Source organism: Ornithorhynchus anatinus, chromosome 8 (assembly GCF_004115215.2).
Source record: "Ornithorhynchus anatinus isolate Pmale09 chromosome 8, mOrnAna1.pri.v4, whole genome shotgun sequence".
Lineage (NCBI taxonomy): Eukaryota > Metazoa > Chordata > Mammalia > Monotremata > Ornithorhynchidae > Ornithorhynchus > Ornithorhynchus anatinus.
This window is the reverse complement of record NC_041735.1, coordinates 48,198,372-48,216,238: the sequence shown is the minus strand read 5'-3', so window position 1 is coordinate 48,216,238 and position 17,867 is coordinate 48,198,372. Positions and strand designations below refer to the sequence as shown.

The 17,867-nt window shown below is 46.6% G+C and overlaps 1 protein-coding gene across 3 annotated transcripts in view; it reads right to left on the bottom strand.

Moving 5' to 3' along the window:
• Positions 1-207: 207 nt before the first annotated feature.
• Positions 208-17,867, bottom strand: part of CMC1 (C-X9-C motif containing 1) — a 61,511-nt gene continuing 43,851 nt past the window's right edge. For all 3 annotated transcript variants that reach the window (XM_029070956.1, XM_029070957.1, XM_029070954.1), the window contains exons 3-4: positions 1,967-2,057; positions 208-456 (exon numbers count right to left, since the gene is read on the bottom strand). In XM_029070956.1, the coding sequence (XP_028926789.1) occupies positions 336-456; positions 1,967-2,057 (212 nt within the window). In that variant the 3' untranslated portion in view covers positions 208-335. The remainder of the gene's footprint in view (positions 457-1,966; positions 2,058-17,867) is intronic.

Here is a 17,867-nt window from a genome sequence, read left to right as displayed (position 1 = left end):
ATCCTCGGGTGTGCACGGGATGGGCTGGTCTGAACACTAACCTCTTCAGTCATATGTACACCCGAAAATGACTTTCGCCTTCGGCTGAGTTGTCTTGGCAGGTGAGTAGAGGTGTCCTCATGCTCAACTGACCCATTCCTATCTTGAAATACAGTGAGACCCGGCAGAAAGCTTTGGCTGAATAAAACAAGAACTTTAAACGTAAAATCTCGCCAAAAATAACACTTCTTTTAATGTTTTAGGAGGAGCCACAGAAAGCCATTGTGTTTTCTTACTTCCAAACGATCAGAGGCATCAGTAGAGCAGAGTTCTTTATAGTTTTAGTTAGTAGTTTGCTACATGCTGGACGGAAGCTTTTGCAGCCGGTTCTTAGTACGAATTCCGGTTGTTCTGAATTCTTCTCTTTCCTTCAAATACTCCATTTTGCACTCTTCGTAAAAATCTGGATCAGTATAGCTACAGGAAACACAAAATTGAGTCCTTGCGATTTTTGAGTCACAAATCTTTGGGCATTTCGTGCAACAGCAGGGTACTCAAAAAATACGGGTGAAGCCCCCAGTTGGCTTTTAACATTTGAGCATAAAGTTGACCTGTTTCAAGGTAAGGGGAAGAGCTGAGACTAAAACCCACATTCAGCTCCCTACACTGTCCACTGTTCTCACCCCTAGACCAGGCTGCTTCTCAAACACAGCTAGAAATGTGAGAAGCAGCATGGCCTAGTGGATAGGGCACGGGCCTGGTAGTCAGAAGGACCTGGGTTCTAATCCCAGCTCCGTCACTTGTCCGCTGTGTGACCTCGGATAAGTCACTTCACTTCCCTGGGCTTCAGTGACCTCAACTGTAAAATGGTGATTGGGTCTTGGGAGGTCTATGTGGGACATGGACTGTGTTCAATCTGATTACCTTCTTTCTAATAATAATGTTGGTATTTGTTAAGCGCTTACTATGTGCAGAGCACTGTTCTAAGCGCTGGGGTGGAAACAGGGGAATCAGGTTGTCCCACGTGAGGCTCACAGTTAATCCCCACTTTACAGATGAGGTAACTGAGGCCCAGAGAAGTCAAGTGACTTGCCCACAGTCACACAGCTGACAAGTGGCCGAGGGGGGGATTCGAACCCATGACCTCTGACTCCCAAGCCCGGGCTCTTTCCACTGAACCACGCTGCTTCTCTGTTCTTCTTCTTCTTCTTCTTCTTCTTCTCTCTTCGCTGTTTTAGCAGAAGCAGTGTGGCTTAGAGAACGGGCCTGGGAGTCAAAACGTCATGAGTTCTGATTCTGGCTCCTCCACGTGTCTGCTGTGTGACCTTGGACAAGTCACTTCACTTCTCTCTGACTCGGTTCCCTCATCTGTAAAATGGGGATTTAGACTGTGAGCCCCACGTGGGACAGACACGGTGTCCAACCCGTTAGCTCGTATCCACCCCGGCACTTAGTAAAGTGTCTGGCACATAGTGACCGCCTCACAAATACCGAAGGACAGTCCACATCTTGAAGCATGAGAGGTACAGAATCTAGACTTACTTTATTTTAAGCAAGTATTCCATTTGTGAAAAGGCTACATATGCTTCGTGCAATTAATTCTGAATCCCCAAATTTCGTACAGTGTTTACTTTAGACATTTCCCCAACAATTTCTTTCAAACTTCACCCCAGAATCCCAGGGCTGGAAGAGACCACCAGAAGCCACCTAGCCCAACCCCTTCCCTTCTTTCAGGAAGACCAGCATAAAGCCAACAACTGGCTGGGACACTCCATTTTCAGCTCCCCGTGCCAGGAGACGCCAAATCTCAGGTGGCAAAAGAAAGATAGTAATGATGTTTTAGGAACGTCCTATGATCAACCACCCTAATTTCGTTTCAACAGTGAAAAAGTGTGTAACACCGGGTACGTTAGCTGCTGTGATATCATGCTCAAGGTATCCTGACGTCAAACATATCTCGCAACAATAGAACAAAAAAACCACTTACTGGGAAGTCAGACATTCTTTCAGTGCTGAATTTTCTTTCCGGCATTTTACCACCATAAGAAAACCAGTGTCCTTGCAACACTGGGTAAAAGCTGAAACAAATGGTTAAAAGTGGTTGTTATTCAAGAACTGAACAATATCTGTAGCCCCCACAAAACTCATCAATGGTATTTAAACTACGCTCATTGTGGGCAAGGAATGGTCTAGCAACTCTGTTGTACTGTAGTGAATCGATCGTATTTCCTGACTGCCTCACTGTGTGCAGAGCGCTTTACAGAGTGCTTGGGAGAGTACAATATAACGATAAACAGATCCGTTCCCTGCCCACAACGAGCTACTGCAGGAGGATGGAGGGGATGGGTAGGAGGGAGGGAGAAAAATGAAAGGGGGCTGGAGGGGCTGAGAGGGCCTCACCTCACAGGGAGAGTCAATGGCACCACCTTCAACAATCCCCAAGTTTTGTGGTGGCTTCTCTCAGGAGAATAATGTTGGCATTTATTAAGTGCTTACTATGTACAGAGCACTGTTCTAAGCGCTGGCGTAGATACAGGGTGGTCAGGTTGTCCCACTTGGGGCTCACAGTTTTAATCCCCATTTTACAGATGAGGGAACTGAGGCACAGAGAAGTTAAGTGACTTGTCCACAGTCAGCTGACAAGTGGCGGAGCCGGGATTCGAACCCATGACCTCTGACTCCCAAGCCCGGGCTTTTTCCACTGAGCCACACTGCTTCTACAGAACACTCCCGCCTCTCCTCCTGGACTGCCTCCTCTATCGCAGCTAAAGTAAAATGGCGTTGAAGCTTGGGGCGGGCAGGGGTAGGCGCCTCTGCCCTGCCGGTAGCCACTCAAAGTCAGGTTCACCCACTGATGGGTCCTGTTTACAGCCATGCCAGGGAGTCAAAGGACCTGGGGTCTAATCCCGGCTCCGCCAACTGTCTGCTGGGTGGCCCTGGGCAAGTCACTTCACTTCTCCGTGCCTCAGTTCCCTCACCTGTAAAATGGGGATTGAGACTGTGATCCCCATGTGGGTGACAGGGACTGGGTCCAACCTGATTACTTCGTATCTACCCCAGCTCTTGGAACGGTGCTTGAAACACACTGAGCACTTAACAAATGCCGTTATTTTACTATTATTATTATTATTATTATTGTTATTGTAAAGCACTAGCAAACAACCGGACGTCCCTGGATCTGCTCAAGCCTTAGTTGTAAGTTGTCTTTTCCTTTGCACAGACACGTTTTTATCAGGAAGATGCTAAAGATGCATGGCAGTGATCTGTCAAGAATCAAAATAAGGCTCTAGCCGCTTTCTCACTAGCTGACCAAATTTGATCTTTAAGAATAGCCAAGCCTGAAGCTGTTTGTAAGGTCTTTGTCGCTTGTTTAGTTACAAGGTTTTAATTAGGACCTTTCCTTCATACCACATAACACATTAGCACACTTTCATGTATCTGGAGTGATGTTGCTAATACTGTCAACTCATTTCTGCAACAAACCCGATTTAAAGTTCTGCCGCCTTTCAATAGTCTCCACAGGGCCAAATAATGTTATGTCGAAAGACCATGTACACCTTATTCCGCAGGCATATAATTGTAATATAATTACCCACAAAAGATTGCCATTAGCATAAAATTAGTACTTCTTGAGGATAAACACTCAAAATTAATGCAATTAAATACCAGTACATAGTGAGAATACTAGCATTTGGAGGGGTTCCACAGATCATCAAACTGCCCCTAGGTACAATTTAACCACCCAAAGCATCTTTTTTCTCTTGGATCTCCAAGGGATACTGTCCAGCTCCTTCAGTCAGCTTGTTATAATTTCTCTGAGTAACAAAGGCCAAGATCATTTGTGTAATATTTCCCGTGGAATGATGCTTACTCACTACATCTTTGAGAAAAATTAATCGATGGCCTTTACTGGGCACTTACAGTGTGCAGAGCACTGTACTATGTGCTTGGGGGAAAAAAACAATACAGTAGAGTTGGTAAACCTGATCCCTGCCCACACTCAAAGACAAATTTTCTGTGGAATTAAGGCATATTCTGTAGTTTGGATCGACTGTTCGATCCAGCTGAAAGCGAGGACGAGATTACTCGCTTGATATCTAACATTCCCACTGAATGAAAGGTCAGAGAGAGATGGGCTGGTTGGGAGGGGCAGAAAAAAATGGCAGAAAATCAGCCCCAAGGAGCTTGGCGGAAAGAAGGCTGCCGGGGAGACAGGGCCACGGGAAGCTGGGCTCTGATCAACTCAAGCCTCCTCAGAGCTGCCACAACTGGGGATCTGCCAGGTGATGCTGTTCTTTATTTTTTTCTCTTTTTTTATAGCACTTAAGTGCTTACTATATTCCAGGAACCATACTAAGTGCTGGGGCAGAAGCAGCGTGGCTTAGAGGAGAAGAACCCGGGCTTGAGAGTCAGAGGTCATGGGTTCTAATCCCGGCTCCTCCACCTGTCAGCAAGTCACTTAATCCCTCTGTGCCACGGTGACCTCATCTGTCAAATGGGGATGAAGACTGTGAGCCCCACGTGGGACAATCTGATTACCTTGTGTCTCCCCCAGTGCTTAAAACAGTGCTTGGCACACAGTAAGCGCTTAACAAATACCGACATTATTATTATTACGATTATACAAGACAAATCAGGTGGATCACAGTTCCTGTCCCACATAAAGCTTAATCCCCATTTTACAGATGAGGTAACGGGCACAGAGAAGCTAAGTGGCTTGCCCACTGTCACACAGCAGGCCAGTGACAGAGCTGGGCTTAGAACCCAGGTCCCTCTGCCTCCCAGGCCTGGACTCTTTGCACTAGGCCACGCTGTTCTTCCCAAAGCTTCCCAGAGCCAGGTCTCCCCGCGGCCCTCCGGCTGCTCCTCCACGGGATGGCAGGACGGAGAACTTGGGTGACCAGACTCCTTCATTACATTAACGTGGCAGATTCAAACTTGCTACCTGCTTTGTGCACTTTATTTTTCCTTAATGGTAGGTTCTACATTTGCACACATTCAAAAAAAAAAAATCCAATTTTTCCTTAACTATCCCAACAACTGAGGCAAACATGGGTTTACTACCTGAGTGATCTGGATGATTACGACAATTCTCCACTTTGTTTACCACAGTAAACCTGGCCTTAGTGAAAATTCCTTAGGGACCGCTGCAATGCGTGCGGATGCTGGTCAGACGGAGAGCGGAGGGGAGGGCAGAGGAGGGTGGCAATGATAATAATAATAATGTTGGTATTTGTTAAGTGCTTACTATGTGCAGAGCACTGTTCTAAGCGCTGGGGGAGACACAGGGGAATCAGGTTGTCCCACATGGGGCTCACAGTCTTAATCCCCATTTTACAGATGAGGTAACTGAGGCCCAGAGAAGTTAAGTGACTTGCCCACAGTCACACAGCTGACAACTTCAGATACCTCAGCTGGTGGTCAGACTTCCAGGGCTGGGGGGAGTGACGGGAGTCTTCCACTTCAAGTAGCTCCAGTCAGTCGGATTTACTGAGCGCAGGGCACTGTACTAGGTGCTTGGGAGGGTCCAGCGCTCAACAAATACCATCCTCATCACTATAACATACAGCCTGCCCACAATGAGTTTATAGTAGTAATGATATTCAAGTGCTTACTATGTGCCAAGCACTGTTTTAAGCACCGGGGTAGATACCAATTAATACAAATGGACACAATCCCTATCCTATTAAGGCTCACAGTCTTAATCCCCATTTTACAGATGAGGCAACTGAGGCACAGAGAAGTTAAGGGACTTGCCCAAGATCACACAGCAGACAAACGGGGGAATTGGGATTAGAAACCAGGCCGTTCTGACTGTCAGACACATACAAGTTCTATCCACCAGACCACACTGCTCCTGCATGGGATGTCCTGCAGTTTACTGTAGCTCTGCTTGCAGGACTGCAAGAGGAAGTGGACTAAGAGAACGTCCAGTCTTTTGCCCTTCTGAGCTAGGGCTGTTATCTCGATGGTACCCTTCTGAAATTTCCTTTACGAAGACCCTAACTCATTCCACATTCCGTATTTGGCTAGAGCACAGAGCAATTATAATTTCCCTTTAAAAAAGAATTATCCGGATAAGGATAAAGTTCCTCTGAGCTGGCCATCATTACTGGCTGTATTTGGGACCGAAAATTTTACGGGCCAAGTGTTTCTCTTCATAGAGCTATTGATTTGAAAGAAAAAAAACATGGGAATATTCTATTCCTCACACACACAAATGCAATGTGAGTTTGGAGTTCTGAGTGGTTAGAAAAATCTTTAAAGGGTTATTTCAGGCAAGAATTTATCGTTCAGATTAAAACAATAAATGTGGGGTTCTCATTAAAGGGTTTTTTTTTTATCTGTTTGCTTTTTTTACCTCAAGCCCTGGGCAATGGACAATCTGTGTTTTAGTCCCTGTAGACAAATGCCTAAGTGCTGTGTGGTTCTTTGTAATAATCATTCCTTCTGAAAGCTGTGAAGTCAAAAACGGTTGAAGACCCCAGGAGGTCGTCTCACTTGTTAGGTCACGGGTCTTGATTGGTTAAAGGCGCGATGTCCTAGTGAACCAAACTTCAACTGCAAGACCAAGATCCCTAGCTTCCCAGGGCTGTGCTTGGGGTATGTGGTCCAGCAAACAGAAGTGTCAAGCGTAGTCCTTACCAAGTGACAGAATAGCTTCCGGTCAACTAGCTTTAATGTGCTAATGCTAATAAAGAAGGAAAAATGGGGCAGGTTTTCAGATTGGAGTATTCTTACAAGGATATAAACTATGTACTTACTCTTCTCAGACTGCACTTGAAAAAAAAATACCCTTCGATGATGTGAAAAACCTTGATGGTGGAACCAATTTCAGAAGGATTCTTAAACAGAGCTCGGACTACACAAACGATGCTCACGGGGTGAACGGAGACATTCTGAATGAGCGAGATGGACCGAGTTGTGAAATTTCTTTAGGAATATGCTATTTTCTATTTCCAGTCAAATCCCAGTTTATTGAAACTCAGCTTGAAATGGCCCGCGGTGCCTCTCCAAAGATGACTGGTGGCCCCGCCTCACCCACAGTTCAGCTCAGTAACCACTACAGACTGCGTCCGATTGTTGTGTGGTGATAAGGTACAGTGGAGTGATTACTGGGAGCTTTCTTAAATTCATATGCTAAAAGGATGGAATGCTTTGAGGGAACTAATGCAGGGACCTGGGAGGTGGGGGAGGAAATTCAGATCCACTCCTTCCCTGCTGCTGGGGGCAGAGGGAAGGCAACTTCCCAAGCCTCTGACCCCAGGAAAAAGGAAGAAAATCCACTTTGGCCAACTGAGACAGGCTGGAAAAAGCCCTTTTTGGGAGCCCCAGAAGTAAGAGGACCCAGCCAGAAGGTGCCAACTTTTCAGGATAAGTATTGGGGTGAAAAAAAAGAAAGGGATTTTAGTGGGGGAGGTGACCAGAAGGGGACAAGTGTCAAAGAGCTAGCAGGATAGAAAGCCTCCACTATGGGTTTTTTTCTGGAAACTCTCAGTTCTGGTCAGAGATCTGGATCAAGTGAACCTGGGAGTCCAGCTCAAATACGAAGCACTGTGGCCTAAGGGAAAGCACACAGGCCTGGGGGTCAGAGGACTTGGGTTCTAAGATAAGTCCCTTAGGAAATGAAGAGGCCAAGGGGGTGAGAGGCCAAGGAGGAGAGAAAATAAAGGGAGAATACCAGCTGGGAGGAAGAGCCCGGGAAGGGTGCCTGAAGGTGAAGGTGAGGGATACAGAGGTGCTGGAGATGACAGAGAGGAAGCAGGGGACCTTGATTTGAGGCTTCAGATGGATGAGATTCTGGGGAAAGACTGTAAAACTCCGAGTGGGCAACAAAGGTGGCTACCAACTCTGTGTATTGTATTGCTCTGCACAGAGTAAGTACTCACTAAATACCACTGATTGATTCTAATCCCAGCTCTGCCATTTGTCTGCTGGGTGATTTTGGGCAAGTCACAACTTCTCTGGGCCTCCGTTACCTTAGCTCTAAAATGGTAATTATTACTGTGAGCCATACGTGGGATAGGGATTGTGTCCAACCTGATTATCTATAACTACCCCAGTGCTTAGTACTGAACCTGGCATATAGTAAGCACTTACATACATCTCCGCCCCTGTCCTCTCCCCCTCCCTTCAGGCTCGCATCTCCTCCTGCCTCCGGGAGGTCTCCACCTGGATGTCGGCCCGCCGCCTAAAACTCAACATGAGCAAGACTGAGCTCCTCATCTTCCCTCCCAAACCCGGTCCTCTCGCAGACTTCTCTATCACCGTGGATGGCACGACCATCCTTCCCGTCTCTCGGGCCCGCAGTCTCGGTGTCATCCTTGACTCGTCTCTCTCGTTCACCCCACATATCCTATCCGTTACCGAGACCTGCCGGTTTCACCTTTACGATATAGCCAAGATCCGCCCTTTCCTCTCCACCCAAACGGCTACCTTACCGCTACGGGCTCTCGTTATATCCTGGCTAGACTACTGTGTCAGCCTTCTCTCTGACCTCCCTTCCTCCTCTCTCGCCCCACTCCAGTCTATTCTTCCCTCCGCTGCCCGGCTCATCTTCCTGCAGAAACGATCTGGGCCTGTCACTCCCCTTCTTACACATCTCCAGTGGTTGCCTATCAACCTCCGCTCCAAACAAAAACTCCTCACTCTAGGCTTCAAGGCTGTACATCCCCTTGCCCCTTCCTACCTCTCCTCCCTTCTCTCTTTCTACCGCCCACCCCGCATGCTCCGCTCCTCCGCCGCCCACCTCCTCACTGTCCCTCGGTCTCGCCCATCCTTCCGTTGACCCCTGGGCCACGTCCTCCTGCGGTCCTGGAACGCCCTCCCTCCTCACCTCCGCCAAATTTATTCTCTTCCCCTCTTCAAAACCCTACTTAAAACTCGCCTACTCCAAGAGGCCTTCCCAGACTGAGCTCCCCTTCTCCCTCTACCACCCCTCCTTCACCTCTCCGCAGCTAAACCCTCTTTTCCCCCCATCTCCCTCTGCTCCTCCCCCTCTCCCTTCCCATCCCCTCAGCACTGTACTCGTCCGCTCAACTGTATATATTTCCATTACCCTATTTATTTTGTTAATGAAATGGACATCGCCTCGATTCTATTTAGTTGCCATTGTTTTTACGAGATGTTCTTCCCCTCGACTCTATTTATTGCCATCGTTCTCGTCTGTCCGTCTCCCCCGATTAGACCGTAAGCCCATCAAACGGCAGGGACTGTCTCTATCTGTTGCCGACTTGTTCATTCCAAGCGCTTAGTATAGTGCTCTGCAGATAGTAAGCGCTCAATAAATACTATTGAATGAACTTAACAAATATCATTAAAAATGAACAAAACAACATCAACCCCAGCCTGCCAAGAGTGGGGGGTAAGGAGTGGAACTACTGTCGTGGAACCCTTGGTCAGAAGCAGGCCCTGGTGCCAGTGTCTGCCCAGGGCCCCCACTTAAATCCGGGCTGTGTCTGGGGTGGGGTGGGCTTTGTGAAGGATATACAAAGCTCAAAATAATAATAATAATGATGGTACTTGTTAAATGCTTACTACTTGTCAACCACTGTTCTAAATGCTGGGGTAGATACTAATCAGGTCGGACAGGGTCCCTGTCTCTCAAAGGGCTCCCAGGCTAAGTTGGAGGGAGAACAGGTGTGGCAGGGGCGTGAAAAGGCTTCCCCATCCGCTCGCCTCACGGCAGACCGCCAGCTCGTAGTGTACTCTAATTTACCTCTAATCCTGAAGAAATATCACCAGTCACTGGAGGAAAAACTGAAGTGGAAACGTGACAGATTCCTGAGGAGAATTTGGGTTCCCTTTGCCTACTGCATCAGCCTCCTCACTGAACCCCCTGCCTCCTGTCTTTCTCCATTCCAGTCCATACTTCACTCTGCTGCCCTGATCATTTCTCTACAAAGCCATTCAGGCCATGTCTCCCCACTCTTTTAGAACCCCCCGGTGGTTGCCCGTCCACCGCCTCATCAAACAGGAACTCCTTACACAGGCCTTAAAGCGCTCAGTTTACGGTCTCCTACTTTACCTCGCTGATCCCCTACTACAGCCCAGCGCACACCCTTCGCTCCTCTGGTACCTGCTTGCTCACTGTGCCACGACCTCGTCTATCTGACCGCCAACCCCTTGCCGACATCCTCCCTCTGGCCTGGAACTCCTTCCCCCTCCGTATATGCCAGACCACTACTCTCCCCACCTTCAGAGCCTTATTAAGGTCCCATCTCCTCCAGAAGGCCTACCCCAGTTAAGCCCTCTTTCCCCGGCTACCTCTCCTTTCTACCTCATCTATGCGCTTGGATTTGTACCCTTTGGAAACCTGGTATTCAGCCCACCCTTGGCCTTGTGGCACTTGCGTACATATCCGTAATTTATTTATATCATTGCCTGTCTCCCCCTCTAGATTATAGGCTCGTTGCGGCCAGGGGACGTTTCTACTGACTAATGTTGTATTTTGCTCTCCCAAGTGCTTAGGGCAGTGTTCTGCACCGTAAAACACTCAATAAATACCACTGACTGATTGAGTGATTGAATTTGGGGCTGCTTCACTATATCCCCACCATAAACCTGAAAGGATCCCAGCATCCTGCATTTATAAGGACTGAAGGGAAACACACAGACCTAGAAATTTCATCCAGGATTCCACTGTAAAGTTACATACACCTTGAATGAACTGTATTCAAACAAATACAGGACTGAACCAGCAGGACTGAATTTGGAACACAAACGGAAACGCACGATGAAAATCAAGATACATTTAAAACCACAACTAAGACTTATACCAGAAAACCTCCAAAATAAATCATCATTGCCCTCTTTCTTGACCTCCCTTCCGTACAGCTTAAGGGGCTGAAGTTTACCTCTGAAGAGGCTCCTTGCCCAACATCAGGAGGATAAGACAAAGGTCAGGGGGAAGGGGAGAGAAAGGGAGGGAGGGAAGAAGGGAGTCTCACATTTCCTCCTGCCTTCAAGAAATCTCTACGTGGATATTCATTCATTCAATTCAACCGTATTTATTGAGCGCTTACTGTACCGAGTGCTTGGAAAGTACAATTCGGCAACAGATGGAGTTCCCGCCGACACCTCTAATTTAACATGTTTGAAACAGAACTCCTTATCTTCTCACTCAAACCCTTTCCTCTCCGATTTTCCCAATGCCGTAGACAAGACTCACATCCTTCCTGTGTTGCAAACCCTTAACCTTGGTGTTACCCTTGACTCGTCTCTTTCGACTCACATATTGAATCTATCACTAAATCCCATTGGTTCAACCTGCACAGCACCACTAAAATCCGCCCCTTTCTCTGCAAGCTGCTGCCACGTTGAACCAAGCACTTATCCTATCTGGCCTTGATTATCAGGCTCCTTGCTGACCTCCCTGCCTCCCGCCTCTCCCCACTCCAATCCATACTTCGCTCTGCTGCTCGGATCGGTTTTCTACAGAAATATTCAGTCCATGTTTCACCCCCCCGCCACCCCCAAGAACCTCCAGTGGTTGCCCAACCACCTCCGCATCAAACAGAAACTCTTTACTATTGCCTTTAAAGCACTCAATCATTTTGCCGCTCTCCTATCTGCACGCTTCGTTCCTCTAATGCCAACCTACTCACTGTACCTCAATTTCACCTGTCTGGCCATCAACCTCTCATCTCTGGCCTGGAAAAATCTCCCTCGTCATATCCAATGGATAATTTATCTCCTCACCTTCAGAGCCTAATTGAAGGCACATCTCCTCCACGAGGCCTTCCCTACCCAACCAGTTGCTGCTACAGACAATGTGACTTTTCCCTTGAAAAAGTGAAAATGCAGCTGCGGCCTCCAACACCTGCAAATACTTTAGCTACACCATTTATCTGAATACCACACTGAAATTTATACCGTTGTTCGTTCATTTTTATAATATACAGATTTCTAAAAATACATGGAATACACAGAGCAAGCTTTTAGATTTACAGGATTGCTCTAAAAAGGGCGGCGGGGGGGGGGGGGGGGGGGGGCGGGGAGCGGGGAGGAGTTGGAGAGAGAAAGGATGCCCAAAGCTGCCACATAGAAACCTTTCCCAATTCCCAAATAATCTCTTTACCAATTCCTCATTTTCTCCTTGTTTAAAATAATTGCCAAAAACTTAACATTGCAGTTTAACTAGAGTAGGTGTGTTGAACCAAGCCAAATGCTAAACTACTTGGCTTTTCTTTATTTCAAAATATTTTCACATCGAGTTACACCAGTTTTTAAATTTACAAATACAGCCCCGCTTACATATTGTTCCCGGGATCCCAATCCGGTGTAAAAAGCATTATTTTTAGTGTCCAGATGAGATCAAATGCTACATTGAGTGATCTTTGGCTCTCTCAGAATCTAACACATTCGCCCCAACTGCCTGAGTAGGAAAAAAAACCCCGATAACGTAGCACACATACTGCCAAGATAGGAGATGTTCGAATTCTCGGTTTCCAAGAAGGAAAGGGAATAAAAAGCACGTCATGATAAATTTAATTACATGGCTAATAAGTGCAGTATTTCCACTTACCAGGGTAAATCGATCCTCTTAGTTCTGACTGCCGTTTATATAAAGGCTTGACAATTTTACTACTTAAGAGCAAGTCCTATGGAGGTGCTATCTCACCATTTATATTTTTCCAACACTTATGATATTGCTATCACACTCTCAAAATAAATGAAAAAGTCCAGCTCATGATTCAGACCAAACACAGTGTTACAGGCTCCTGTTTTTACTATTAGTAATAAATAAAAAACGTTCACTCAGCAACGGGTACCTTAATTTTCACCTGCTTGAACACAGGGGGAAACACAGCAATGCTGTCCAGGTAAAAAGAAAAAACAACAACAAAAAACCAAAAAAACCAAAACTGCCTTTGGTCATCTTCAAAGACCCCAGAATCAAGTTTGAAAGTAGGTGATTTTTCAAATTGGCACTTGGCAACCACACAGTCCCCAAACTCTGACATCAATGATGTTTTGATGACAAAGTTATTATGCTTTTAATTCTGTATTAAATTGTGGGTTATTAGCTTGTTACTTTGAAGATCGCTCAGCATGCACCAAACAAATGTAGCGATGCATTTAATGAGCCAAGAAGGTAGAAGGATGAACATGAAAAGATTGTTTTACACTGTAGGGCAGAAGCTATTTGATCATTCTAACACAGTACAAAAGAAAGCCTCTCTCTAGATTGATCATGGTTCAGTTAACATCACTGAATATCTAATACCTCCAACCCAATTAATTCTCACCTGATTAAGATCAGACTGATATTCAAACTAAATCATCTCTCCAGTCAAGTAGAAATCAATATTTCTGATTTTACTTTTAAATTACAATAACAAATAAAATACGTGCGTCTTCAGTATGCCAGGGGTGGCTTTTCTAGTCTAGTCTACCATGGCATGCAGAGCACAGCTGATTAAAGAATTATTCTAATTTGGACAATATATAGGGGAATCAGATTAATGTGAACACAGAGATGGAATGAATTAATTAAATACATCTTACAAGGGGCAAACAGAAAACTGACATAAAACAGAGTCTGTTTCTTGAAACCAGGCCTCCCTTTCCGTCTGCTCGACGGTCAATAACGTGGGTTTGGTCGGGACCCACTACGGGCGAGAACGGCTCCCAGAGGGGCCACGAGGCCAACGGGAGGCTGGAGGTCCGGAGGTCCTATGGGGAGAGCCATGGAGGCGGAAATGTGATGCTGACGGCTCGGGAGCTACTGGAGAGGTAGAGGGGGAACGGGCCCGACACCACCAGGATGGATCAAGATGACATGGAGAACCCAAGTTCATTCCTATTTCGCGTGGCCTAGTGAGAAGATCTTGGGCCTGGGAGTCAGAAGACCTGGGTCCTAATCCCGGATCCACCTCTTGTCTGCTGGGTGACCTTGGACGGGCCATTTCGCTTCTTTCTACCTCGACCTCCTCATCTGTAAAATGGTGCTTTTATCCTACTCCCTTCTACTTAGACTGGAAGCCCCACATGGACAGAGATTGGGTCCAACCTGATTAACTTGTATCTACCCCAGTACTTACGTGCCTGACACAGAGTAAGCGCTTAACCAATGCTATTGTTATTGATGGGAATGATGCTTTGGGCTCTATAATTTCAACCAGTGCCTCAGCTGTGTTTGAAGATCTGGTCTTGGCTCATGCTGTCGAGTCGTCTCCGACCCACAGCGACTCCATGAACAACCCTCTTCTCCCCCCTTCCCTCTGCTCCTCCCCCTCTCCCATCCCATCCCCTCAGCACTGTACTCGTCTGCTCAACTGTATATATCTTCATTACCCTATTTATTTTGTTAATGAGATGTACATCACCCTGATTCTATTTATTTGCTATTGTTTTAATGAGATGTTCTTCCCCTTGATTCTATTTATTGCCATTGTCCTTGTCTGTCTGTCTCCCCCGACTAGATTGTAAGCCCATCAAAGGGCAGGGATGTCTCTGTTTCCGATTTGTGCATTCCAAGCGCTTAGTACAGTGCTCTGCATATAGTAAGCACTCAATCAATACTATTGAATGCATATCTTTCCCAGAACGCCCCACCTCCATCTTGCAATCGTTCTGGTAGTGTATCCATAGAGTTTTCTCGGTGAAAATACGAAAGTGGTCTATCATTGCCTTCTTCCGCATAGTAAAATTGAGCCCCTGTCCTCGACTCTCTCCCGTGCCACTGCTGCCCGGTATAGATGACTTTCGACTTGTAGCAGATTGCCTTCCACTCGCTAGCCTGTCCAAGCTAGGAATAGAATGGATAGGCTTCTGCTTAACTCTCCCTCCTGGGAACTCTCCGGGTGCGATCCTGAGAGGGGGCTTTAGAAGACGGGCAGAGCATAAAGGCTCCAGTACTTCTGGTGGGCAAAAAAGCTGACGAATGGTAGAATGTATCAAAGGGACTGCTTGATGTCAAAAATTCAGGGACACCATTTAATACACTTCAGTTGTGCTCGGGCAAGGTAATCTGAGAGAAAATTATACAGTGGTGGAGCACTCCACCCAAAAGCGTGGAAGAATCTCCGAGGGGATGGCGAGGTGAACCACTTTGAGTGCGGCCTGGCTCTGGAAGTGCGAAGTGCCAAATGCGAGGTGAGAAGAGGATGGCCGACAAACCCAATCATCTCTGTAGATCCCTAAAAATCAGTATTTCAGATTTTTACTTGCAAAGTGCAACTCACGAAGTATAACTCATCTTCAGTGTACTCAAAAAAGTAGCCCCTCACCAGTGGCAAGGTACAGCTATTATTAGCATTCCACAATATTAATTGAGCACCACGAGTACAAGATACATACAAAAGAAGTACAAGACAAAGTCGCCTGCCTTCGGAAACTCATTTTTATAAGGAAAATTAAATGTTCCCAAATCATCTGGGTGAACAGGCTTCCCCTCGGTGTTCTGGGGGAGAAGGGGATGAGGGGAGCCCCAAGAGGGGAATGCCCAAGTCGTTCTGCCGACCAGGGTGCGGGCAGGCCTGCCACGTTCACCCATCCCTGTGTCAGCCTTCGCTCCCTGTCAGGACCTGTCTGCCCACTTCTAGACTGTGAGCCCGTTGTTGGGTAGGGATTGTCTCTATCTGTCCCCGAATTGTACTTTCCAAACGCTTAGGACACTACTCTGCACACAGTAAGCGCTCAATAAATACAAATGAATGAATGAAAGTAATTACTCTCGCCTTCTGTTACTGTAGCCCAACCCCAAAGTTAAGACGACGACTGAAGCGGATCAGGATTCTGCTTTCGGGGCCTCTCTAGTTTGAACGACTCTTGATGTTCTAAAAATGCCAGGCTTCAGAGCTGGGGGCTCGACGATGGACCATCACCTTCAAGTAATGATCCGGCACGGCCATCGCTTTGGAAAGGCTATAACAACTACAAGAATCACCGGAGTATTTGTTACTAATAATGGTGGTACGTGTTAAGGGCTTACTGTGGATACACTACAGAACGACTGCAGATGGAGGTGGGGCGTTCTGGGAGAGATGTGTTCATGGCGTCGCTACCGATCAGAGACGACAACAGCATAAGATACGACGTGTCAAGCATTGTACTGAGCACTGGGAGAGAAACAAGATCATGATGTCAGACACAGTCGTTGTCCCTCTTTAGGCTCACAGTCTAAGAAGGAGGCAGAACAGCATTTAGAAAAGTGCTCTGCACACAGTAGGCGCTCAATAAATATGACTGAACAGGAACCGAATCCCCATTTTACAAATGTGGGAACTGAGACCCAGAGAAGTTAAGTGGCTTGTCTAAATTCACACAGCATGCACAGCGCAGAGCTGAGATTAGAACCCAGGTCCTCTGACTCTCAGGCCCTTGCTCTTTCCCATTCATCATGCTGCTTTGTTTATTATGGGCAAAGCACTGGGAAAGGTACAAGAGAAGCGGACCCAGGCACAGGCCGTGCCCCACATGAAGTTTATAGCCTAAGAGGAAGCGAGAAGGTGCATTTTATCTCCATTTTATGGGTGATGTTAACTGAGGCGCAAGAGAAGTTAAGTAACATGTCCAAAATCACAATGGCAGGTAACTGATGAAAGTAATTGGATTAAAATACACGTTCTCAACTCTCAAGCCCAAACTTCTCCATTTATATTGGGGATCTGCATCATTATTCTACACAAAGCCATAATGAGTAGCAATGGGGCCTTCAAACCTAAGTAAACATTATGGCCTAGGGGAAATGGCACTGGCCAAGAGTCAGGAGTTCTGGGTTCTAATCCCAATTTGGCAATTTGGCTGCTGTGTGACCTTGGGCAAATCACAACTTCCTGGTGCCTCTCTTTCTTCATCTGCTAAAGGAGATTAAGTACTTGTCCTCCCTCCCACTTAGTCCGTCAGCTCTGTGTGGGACAGGTATTGTGTCCTTTCTGCATACCTTACCACAGTATTTAGTACAGTGCTTGTCATAGAGTAAGCACTTTAATGTTATTATTATAACATTATTATTATTATTAAGTAATGGGGACCCAATAAGATAAATTCTGTCAGCTTTCTCCTTGTGCATTCCCAAACACAGTTCCATAGAATCCCCTTCAGACCGTTCTCCGCACTTCAGACTGTAAGCTTGTTGTGGGCAGGGAATGTGTCTGCCAACTCATTTGTAGTCTATCTTTCCAAGTGCTTAGTATAGTGCTCTGCACATAGTAAGCTCTCAGTAAATACCACTGACTGATTCCATATGCAGTGGCTCAACTTTAACACCAACAGATCCTTTGCCTTTGTGTTTTGTTTTCTTTTAATATGGCATTTGTTAAGTACTTACTCTGTGCCAGGCATGGTAATATGCATTAAAGTAGATATAAGTTATTCAGGTTGGACCCAGTCCCTGTCCCACATACGGCTCCCAGTTTCGATCCCATTTTACAGCTGAAGTGAGGGCCAGAGGAGTGAAGTGACTTACCCAAGGTCACACAGCAGACATGAGATGGAGCCAAGATTAGAAGCCAGGTCCTTATTCTATCCGCTACACCACGCTGCTTGCAACGCCCCCGACTGAAGCCATTAAGAGCGATTGGGGTGTTTCTCCCCCACCCCTCCGACCCCCGTCAATAAACGGAGCAGGTACGCTGAAGAGATGAACCCTCGCTTGGGAGGACAGTTGTCTTCAAGCTACCGGGGAATATACCATCAAGAGCTGAGCTGCTCACTGTGTGTACTGCATTTTTGGTTTTGCTCGTTAAACCTGAGCTTCTCCTTAAGAGGACATTTGTGGTGTGAACTCTTCTTCACATTCCTGTGTGTGTTAGCTGCAGAGAAAGTGAGGCTTGGGCCTCAATGGCGGGGGAAGAGAACATTTTTAATCGCTTTTGTCGGCTCTCTTTTCCAACCACATCCACCTGCATGTCTAGGAAGTACCATTGATTGATCTGATTCTA